Source organism: Oncorhynchus clarkii, chromosome 16 (genome assembly GCF_045791955.1).
Source record: "Oncorhynchus clarkii lewisi isolate Uvic-CL-2024 chromosome 16, UVic_Ocla_1.0, whole genome shotgun sequence".
Taxonomy (NCBI): Eukaryota; Metazoa; Chordata; class Actinopteri; order Salmoniformes; family Salmonidae; genus Oncorhynchus; species Oncorhynchus clarkii.
The window spans coordinates 28,609,303-28,618,769 of record NC_092162.1 but is presented as its reverse complement, the minus strand read 5'-3'; the positions used below and the strand labels follow the sequence as shown (position 1 = coordinate 28,618,769).

Here is a 9,467-nt window from a genome sequence, read left to right as displayed (position 1 = left end):
GATTGGTCCGGCCATACGGTGGAAGGAGAGGAAGGGGCTCAAACTGATCGAATCTGGTCATAGCCAGGCTGTATCCGTGTACCGAATCAGAATGTACGTTTGTGAGATCTGGATGTTTCGTACAAGGAAAGTTGATAAGGCTGCTAACATGAATGACTTTCAGCTACAATACATGTGCAGAACACATTTTATTTCTGTATCTTGCCTTTTGAAAATGCATTGGTGTTTATGGCTCTAATGACATGCTATATTTATGCAGCAATTGTGAGTGCATGTTTGTGTGTCGTGGGTGAACAGGGAGTACAGGGGAGGGCTCAGAACGCACCCTCGTGGGGCCCCAGTGTTGAGGATCAGCGGGGTGGAGATGTTGTTACCTACCCTCCCCACCTGGGGGGCGGCCCGTCAGGAAGTCCAGTACCCAGTTGCACAGGGCGGGGTCGAGACCCAGGGTCTCGAGCTTGATGACGAGTTTGGAGGGTACTATGGTGTTAAATGCTGAACTGTCATCAATGAACAGCATTCCCACATAGGTATTCCTCTTGTCCAGATGGGTTAGGGCAGTGTGCAGTGTGGTTGAGATTGCATCGTCTGTGGACCTATTTGGGCGGTAAGCAAATTGGAGTGGGTCTAGGGTGTCAGGTTGGGTGGAGGTAATATGGTCCTTGACTAGTCTCTCAAAGCACTTCATGATGACGGAAGTGAGTGCTACGGGGCGCTAGTCGTTTAGCTCAGTTACCTTAGCTTTCTTGGAAACAGGGACAATGGTGGCCCTCTTGAAGCATGTGGGAACAGCAGACAGGGATAATGATTGAATATGTCCATAAACACACCAGCCAGCTGGTCTGCGCATGCTCTGAGGACGCGGCTGGGGATGCCGTCTGGGCCTGCAGCCCTGTGAGGGTTAACACGTTAAAATGTTTTACTCACGTCGGCTGCAGTGAAGGAGAGTCCTCAGGTTTTGGTTGCGGGTCGTGTCAGTGGCACTGTATTGTCCTCAAAGCGGGAAACAAGTTATTTAGTCTGCCTGGGAGCTAGACATCCTGTTCCGTGACGGGGCTGGTTTTCTTTTTGTAATCCGTGATTGACTGTAGACCCTGCCACATACCTCTTGTGTCTGAGCCGTTGAATTGTGACTCTACTTTGTCTCTATACTGACGCTTAGCTTGTTTGATTGCCTTGCGGAGGGAATAGCTACACTGTTTGTATTCGGTCATGTTTCCGGTCAACTTGCCCTGGTTAAAAGCACTGGTTCGTGCTTTCAGTTTCACGCGAATGCTGCCATCAATCCACGGTACCTGGTTCAGCAGTGTATGAGCAAAGTTTCAGACGGATATCTTGAAGTATGAGCAAACTACATGACATTTAGTGTGAAGTCACCCAGGTACATTTGGGCAAATCGTGAAGGAGACATTTACATTCACCTTACATTTTTCTGAAATAATATCGTCAAATCTGTATACTTGGACTTTGATTTAGCTTTTTCAGTATTAGTAGCCATATTACAAGTTCAACATTTGCAAAACACCCAGCTTTCATAACTTCATAACTCTCCATATTCTTATAATTTCTGTCCAAAAGGAAAAGGCTTGACGTCACACAAGGTTAGCAGCAACATTTTGCGACAGATACTGGGTTGCCGCATACTCCCATAAAGCCTAGTTCATTGGCTATCTAGCTAGCTTTTTTTGACCCCGATTGGTACTTATTTGACAACGTCAAATCAAGTGAAAGCCGCCTGCGTCATCGGCGTGCCATGAAATACAAAATCGATTGTGCATGTTACATGGACCTTTTTAGGATATGAAAAAGGATTTTATCTAACAAAACGACACTTCATGTTATCTCTGGGGCCCTTTGGATGATAAATCAGAGAAAGATTTCATAATGTAAGAATGTAAGTACACATTTCGCAAGAGGACAAGCACATTAGAGTGTCTAGTTTGAGAAATAGGTGCCTCATAAGTTCTCAACTGGCAGCTTCATTAAATAGTACTCACAAAACACCAGTCTTAACTTCAACAGGTAAGAGGCAACTCCGGGATGCTGGCCTTCTAGGCACAGTTCCTCTGTCCAGTGTCTGTGTTCTTTTGCCCATCTTTATATTTTATTTTTATTGACCAGTCTGAGACATGGCTTTTTCTTTGCAACTCTGCCCAGAAGGCCAGCATCCCGGACTTGCTTCTTCACTGTTGACGGTGAGACTGGTGTTTTGGTACTATTTAATAAAGCTGCCAGTTGAGGACTTGTCTGTTTCTCAAACTAGACACTAATGTACTTGTCCTCTTGCTCAGTTGTGCACTGGGGCCTCCCACTCCTCTTTCTATTCTGGTTTGAACCAGTTTGTGCTGTTCTGTGAAGGGAGTAGTACACAGCATTGTACGAGATCTTCAGTTTCTTGGCAATTCCTAGCATGGAATAGCCTTCATTTCTCAGAACAAGAATAGACTGATGAGTTTCAGAAGAAAATTATTTGTTTCTGGCCATGTTGAGCCTGTAATCAAACCCACAAATGCTGATGCTCCAGTTACTCAACTTGTCTAAAGAAGGACAGTTTTATTGCTTCTTTAATCAGAACAACAGTTTTCAGCTGTGCTAACATAATTACAAAAGGGTTTTCTAATGATCAATTAGCCTTTTAAAATGCTAAACTTGGATTAGCTAACACAATGTGCCATTGAAACACAGGAGTGATAGTTGCTGATAATGGCCTATGTAAATATTTCATGAAAAACTGCCGTTTCCAGCTACAATAGTCATTTATAACATTAACGATGTCTACACTGTATTTCTGATCAATTTGATGTTATTTTAATGGACCAAAAAAATGGCCTTTCTTTAATTAATCTTTTGATACATTTGCCTAGATTTTAACTTTTGAGATATGTCCCTAATAGGCTACAGACCATGATTGATTGAGGTTCATGGAACATTTACGAATGTTTAAGTTTGAAAACTTTGTTCCATCATTATCTTCCTTTATGTTTTGACACCACTGCCATATTGTACTAGATCCTGCTCAAAATAGAAGCCATCTGATATTTCAGATGCCAAAAATGCTTTTTTACAGAGAGTTTTGAAGGGGATTACACTCATATTTTAAAAGAGTTGCATATATTTACATTGCTGTCCATGAGGTCCTTCGATGGGTCTCGTTCCTTTGGACTTTGGAAGTCCAGTCAAGCATGTAAAATTGGACATGGCTCTCTGCATGTGTGAATGAAATTGACAAGACAATGTCAGACTATGGCTCCCTTATTTGTTGATTCCTTTTAACAATATCAAAATAAACTGACAATCAAATGAGATGGTAAAAGTATATTGTTGTTATTTTTTTTTTTGGGGGGGGGGGGGGGGGGGGTGTAGCTCAGCTTTAATATTGCAGATAGATTGTGCCTTCCATCAATATAATTGTCTGCATCATTTCCAATCACCCATGTTTTTGGGAAAATAAATTCCCCTAACCCTAACATCTCTCCCCTCACTGGAGTAAACGAATAGACAACAACACTTATGCTTCTACTTCCAGCTTATACATAGTATATACAATTTACAGACACAGTATATTTTACAATCGATATCTTTTGTTTGTTTTTAGTCCCATCCTTCAGTTCCACTCAACCCCTCTGAACACCATCCTGTTTGGATTTCTATTTGCCATATATTTTTCAACTGTGCTGTGATGTTTCACAAAAGTTCTGAACTTTTCTATTCTCAGATTCAACATATTGCAAAATAAAGATAATAGTTTTTGCTAAGAGTATTATTATATTATTGACGGGTTGACTATGACTTATTAAATTACCCAGCAGTGCTATTTACAGAGTTAGCAACAGTTAATGTTGCAATGATTCAGTCATTCCTGAACCTGCGACCAAAATCAGGCTACATATGGACAGTACCAAAACAAATTATCTAATGATTCTGTCTCTTATCAGCAAAATCTGAAAGCATGTTGTTGATATTGCTGAAATATTTATATTATTTTCACATCGCAAATTCATTAAAACTTTAGCAAAACAATGTATCATATAGAAATGTGATCATTCAAGCAGGATTACTGAGTAGGATTATTTCTTAATCACTTATAAAACGAGATGCCTTTTGGGCTTAGTATCACCGGGAATGTAAGGTTATATTACTCCATTTGTTGTTTAAGTTGTCATTGAGTCTTTGGAAACAAACAATGTCCTTGCTTCCTCAAGTCTATTAAGTCTTCCAAAACAAAGTAGCAGGATCAGCCTATTTATTTGTAAAAAAATATATATATACTATATTTTATTAGGGAGTCCCATTGTTGAAATAACAGATTGTGCCTTTAATAAGTTTAACTCAAGAAGTATAATATTTCAAATGTAATTCAGGGCAGACGTTTTTCATTGGCACGATACTACTAGAAATACTAAGGTTTTTCTCTTACCTCGGCAGCTTCAAAAAGTTCAGGTGTGATCTAGCCTATTATCAATGGCTCCAGTAGATAGACAGTCTAACCTTAATGTGTCTCCTCAAAACCAATCCGTTATCGTCCAGTCTCAGTTTCAGCATCCCTGCATTCCGTCCACAGCACCTTCGTTAGCTTAGGAGGGACGCTGAAGGTACCTAGTCCTGTTGGCAACAAGGCTCCTCCCTATGCGAGCCATTCGCGGATACGTTTATTTGGCAGTTTGCGTGTTAAACCCACCTGTTTAGGAAAGGGTTAGACACCGTGTCCAGTATGCTATACGCACCGTGTGCAGGTAGACAGACCTATTGTTAGCTCACGCCGAGGTGTATGGAAGCGTTTTATTCCTTCTTTGGCTTTATGAATTTTCTCCGACAGTGTGCCATAATGTCTCTCTTTTGTTGTTGTTCTTTAAAATATAGCCGACATTAGGCCCACAAGCTTACATTTATGCACGTGTAGCCAAGATTGCAGTGTTTGGACTGATCATGGTTTTATATGATAAAGCAGCCTATGTTTGGGATGATTTGTATACTGCAATAGCCCATTGTTCTACTAGGCTACATAAATCATTTTCCAATCCTGTCACATTAAATATTAAATATGGAATAAAAGAAACAACTGCTCTGAATTTGAGGGTCAGGAAAATTAAAGAATGGGATAAACAAATACCAAAAAGTTTAACCAAAGCGTCTGATTCAATTCGTTTTGGCATTTTTAGTTTTTAACTTAAATGGTGATTAACGTGATTTTAAAACTAACTTTCTCAATTTCAAACGTTCTCTAGTTCAGTTGATTAAAACTTGTAGAATCGCTTATATTTTTCATAAGTTCTCAAATCAGGCATTAATTGTTGATATTTAATTGTGCATAAAATATTTCGATGTAAAAAGAAAACGAATTAAACCTTCCGTATGTTTATAGCCTATTGGTCTTGACTGAGATTTATGTTCATATTACATTTTAATTTTATGCGAATAATGTGTTGTGATTTTAGTGACTTTGACTTGTGAATTTCTTACAACCATTTCAACTATAACGTTATGTAAATATTTTACTTTCATTATACGAGAGCGACACAGACTGGTAGCTAAAGGGAGTTAGCCAATCATTGCATGCATATTGTACTTTTGACAATAACACACATGAAGCACTTGTACATTCACATACTCTTGATTTAATATGTACATTAATATACACATATAAACAATTGTTGAAATGTCCTATCATACATTTAGGATATGCATTCCAGATAGCTTATACATCATCCAAATTAAGTTAAATACAGAATACACAATGTAAGACGGGGGATTCAAACCCACCTATTCCCCCCTAAAAGTGTATTGTGAAATATTGCATATTGATTTTAGCAGCACAACTCTTGCAAAATACATATAAGGTATATTATTTTGAATGACGAATACATTTAATTTGTTATTTTTTATGATAAAAGTTATGTTCCGTTTACACAGGTCCATGAATATGATATGGAATCAATGTTTTGTCACAATGCGCACACTTTCAGCTTTAACAAATATCACCCTAGCGCAATCTACTGTGAATGCTTCTTCAGATGACATTGTCCGATTGAATTGGAAGACAGGAGATTCTTCTGGAGTTATCTTCTTTCCTAATTAAATTATGTAAATGGTTGCGTCAAATGAGTATGACACAGAGTATAGCTTCGTCGCTTTATGGGCACTTACATTTTTTTTTTTTATTATTATTTTTACAGTTTACGCATACTCAAATGACTCCTCTTCAGAATACTTGGCTATGCCATTCTCATCAACAACATTACTTAACCCCTTCCTCTTCCTCTCGCGTTCCTGAGTTTTTATTGTGTCGTAGAGACCCGTGGGGCCTTCCTCCAGTAGCATGCCTCTCTCCGAGTTTGAAGGTTTCATTTGGCACACGTTCTTTAGTAAGAGGAGCGCTGGTGCGTAAAGCACGTTGGCGAGGCCCATGCCCAGGTTGAGCTGAATGAAGCCCAGGTCGTGGACTATCTGTCCGGCCACCACAGGGCCCAGGGCGTATGCCACGCAGTAGGAGATGTCCGCGATGGCGTACACACTGCCGTACACCGACACATGCCGCACGTCCACCAGGAAAGCGAGTGTAGGCAGTAGCGCCGTGTCCACCAGGGCGATGCCAAAGCAGATGCCACACAGTGGACCCATCAGCTGGCCAAAGGTCTTACAGGCTGGCACGGTGCACGAACTGGCGCCGATTATCACCATGCCCAGGGCCCCGTAGAACCACTGCAGGTGTGGGTACTTAGCCGCGAGTTTGACGGTGATGTACACACCCAGGACATGCGGGAAGAACGCGGGAAGCCAGGCAAGGCCGATCTCCCATTGGGAAGAGTGCATGGTTTCTTCCATCCAGTTTGCGATGGTGGGCTCCAGGAAGGCCAGCGGGATGTTACAGGTGGTCAGGGCACCCGCCACCACAGCTATGTAGGGGTCGATCATCAGTTTGTAGATGGGGGTGCCCACGGGCATGTTCTCTCTCTCCCCTCTGGAGAAGGGCTTTAACACGGTCAGGCACAGCATGCCGTCCGTGAAACAGATGCAGGCCAGCACAATGAAGGGCACCCGTTTCCCACAGAATTCGTACAGGATGCCCCCGAAGGGAGGCGCCACTAAGCTGCCGAAAGAGATGAATGCCAGGGCGATACCCAGGGCTCTGCTCCTCTCCGCCTCCTCCGTGTACTTATCCGCTATCATGGCGATGCCTGATGTATCTGCGAACGCTGAGCCTAAGCCCTGCAAGCTCCTCGCCGCGAACAGAGACACGTAATTATCGGCGAAGGCGAATAGACATGTGGAAAAAAACATGATGATGAGTCCGATGAACAGAGGAAGGTCATAACCGACCCGGTCAATGAACGTCCCGGTCAACGGGTTGACCAAAAGCTGCAATATGGCTTTGGACGCAAAAAGTACACCAATCTGCAGGTCGAAGTTGCCTTTGGTGGCTTTAAAGATAGTATGATTCGAGGAATTCCCGGCGTTTATGACTCGTGCATTAAACGAAGCGTGATCTGCCTCACTTTGTAATTCTGCCAAATAGTCTGGTATGATCGGCACAATTACCATGTAAAGCATGTTATCTAATAGAAGTGCTACACAGACAATCACTAGAATAATCCGTCTCTGTCGCTCAGGGTCTTTGAATTTAGTACCTAGTTGTTTAGTTCTTTCGCCTATCTCAGACAGTTTCATAGCAGCAGATTGCGCTAGATCCCCGGCTCCGTGGGCGGCTCCGTGGTCCTCTGTGATTCCCTTTGTATCCATGATTCTTTACGTTTTCTGCTGGCTTCTCTCTTCCAAAACGAAAAATAAACTCTTTCCACCGACTGAAATGTGCGCGTCTCAGTTCAGGAGCTCTTTGTTCATGTGTTTTGGTCTTGTCAGGTTCACTCATTCAATTTACTTATTCAGCAGCAGTCTGAACATATGTCCAGCTTTCCGGTCTTTACCTTTCCCTGGTGGCACAGTCCGTCATTGCGCTCGTATTTCCTCTCTCGTGACCTGGACGAGTTTTATCCTGTCTTCCATTGTGGTTTCATTGTCTCATACCCCGTCATTCAGGTGACGCGCTGGCGACAGACAAACTCTCACAGGTTAGAGATTCACCTGCAGCTCACTCGCAAACTGTTACTAGTGTTACTAGTAACACTACTTCATGAGAGCCATCTGCTCTCACATCTGCAGCCACCTGTATGTCATCATCTCACATCACCTAGACCCCTTCAGTGTCCCCCTACCCCGTCGTTTCCAAAATATATATGATGCAATCCTTGTTTGCCTTTCAGTGTTTCCACAGATGGGACATTATTTTATGATAATTTAACACATGGCAAGCCCGTGCCCAATAACACTCTGCAACCAGTTACTTCACGGAAAAATAATCTTGGTTTGATATAGGCCCACCCTTCAATCAAAGGTCAGTGTGTGCTTGTATAATATGAATTGTATGGACGGTTTCAAAAAGTCAGGAGAGCTAATCAATGGACAACATTTGAACAATGTGTTTGGAAACATTTGAACAAGTAGTTATCTTTTTAGATGTGGGCTATATTTGTTTCCAAGTGACCTTTGATTTACTGTATGTATTTTATGCAATGTATGTTCAATACAATATCCACTGTTAGGTTAACATTTCTAACTTTCATATGACAAAAAATAATCGATTAATTGAAAAGTACCCTAATGTTTTAAAAGTGAAACGTTTGCCATTTTAAGCACATGACGTCTTTACCCAATAATTGGAATTCCAATAAGGGAGTGAACGTTATTTATAATATGGGTTACATAGAGAAAATCGGACCTCTCTGAAATGAAAATGGACGGCCCTCCCTTCAGAAAAAAATATATTTTACCGGAACGCTTGAAAAAAGTAACCCTCCCCTATACCCAAAATAATAATTAAAACAAAGTAGATAGAAGAGAACATGTTTATCAAATACCCTCACTTCTTGGACAGACCAGAGCCCTTAGAAATGGGTCTTTGTCCTGTAAGCATTACATGGCAACGCAAAAATACTAAGTGCACAGGGCTGCGGGCTTTCGCAGCACACAGGACACGGTGGAAGGGAGTAGAGGTGGAAAGATATCCTTCATAGTAAAAGTATTGCATGCATTTATCATTTATACAGGTCCGAGAAAAAAATACTTGAATTAAAAAAAAATGCAATTTTAAGTAATTTTACATATTAGCAGAATATTTTTAAATAGCACACAAATTACCGAAATGACAGGCTCTTCGTAGCCTATAGGCTATAGGCTACGAATCGTTTGATCGAGACCACACTAGATAGCCTATAAGCGCACTTGATATTGCGCTCCCAGCGGAGAATCAGAGATGAGGCTATTTAGGCTATAGGCTATTTGGTGTAGTCTCAATCAAATGATCCATAGCCTATAGGCATGCTCGGAGAAGCACAGAGCAAAGTTATACTTCTAAGATAGCTGCTGGAATGGTGTAAACAAAACTAGGCTGCACTACACACCACAATGAATAT

General features: G+C 41.4%; 1 protein-coding gene across 1 annotated transcript; it reads right to left on the bottom strand.

Annotated features, from left to right (window-relative positions):
* Positions 1–6,174: 6,174 nt before the first annotated feature.
* On the bottom strand, positions 6,175–7,737 carry LOC139367550 (probable vesicular acetylcholine transporter-A). The gene has a single exon (XM_071105798.1). The coding sequence runs from the start codon at positions 7,735–7,737 to the stop codon at positions 6,175–6,177; it is 1,563 nt and encodes a 520-aa protein (XP_070961899.1).
* Between the last annotated feature and the right edge of the window lie 1,730 nt (positions 7,738–9,467).

Excerpts from the sequence above, each read along its gene's own strand:
- LOC139367550 (XM_071105798.1), bottom strand. The coding sequence starts at position 7,737 with ATGGATACAAAGGGAATCACAGAGGACCACGGAGCCGCCCACGGAGCC.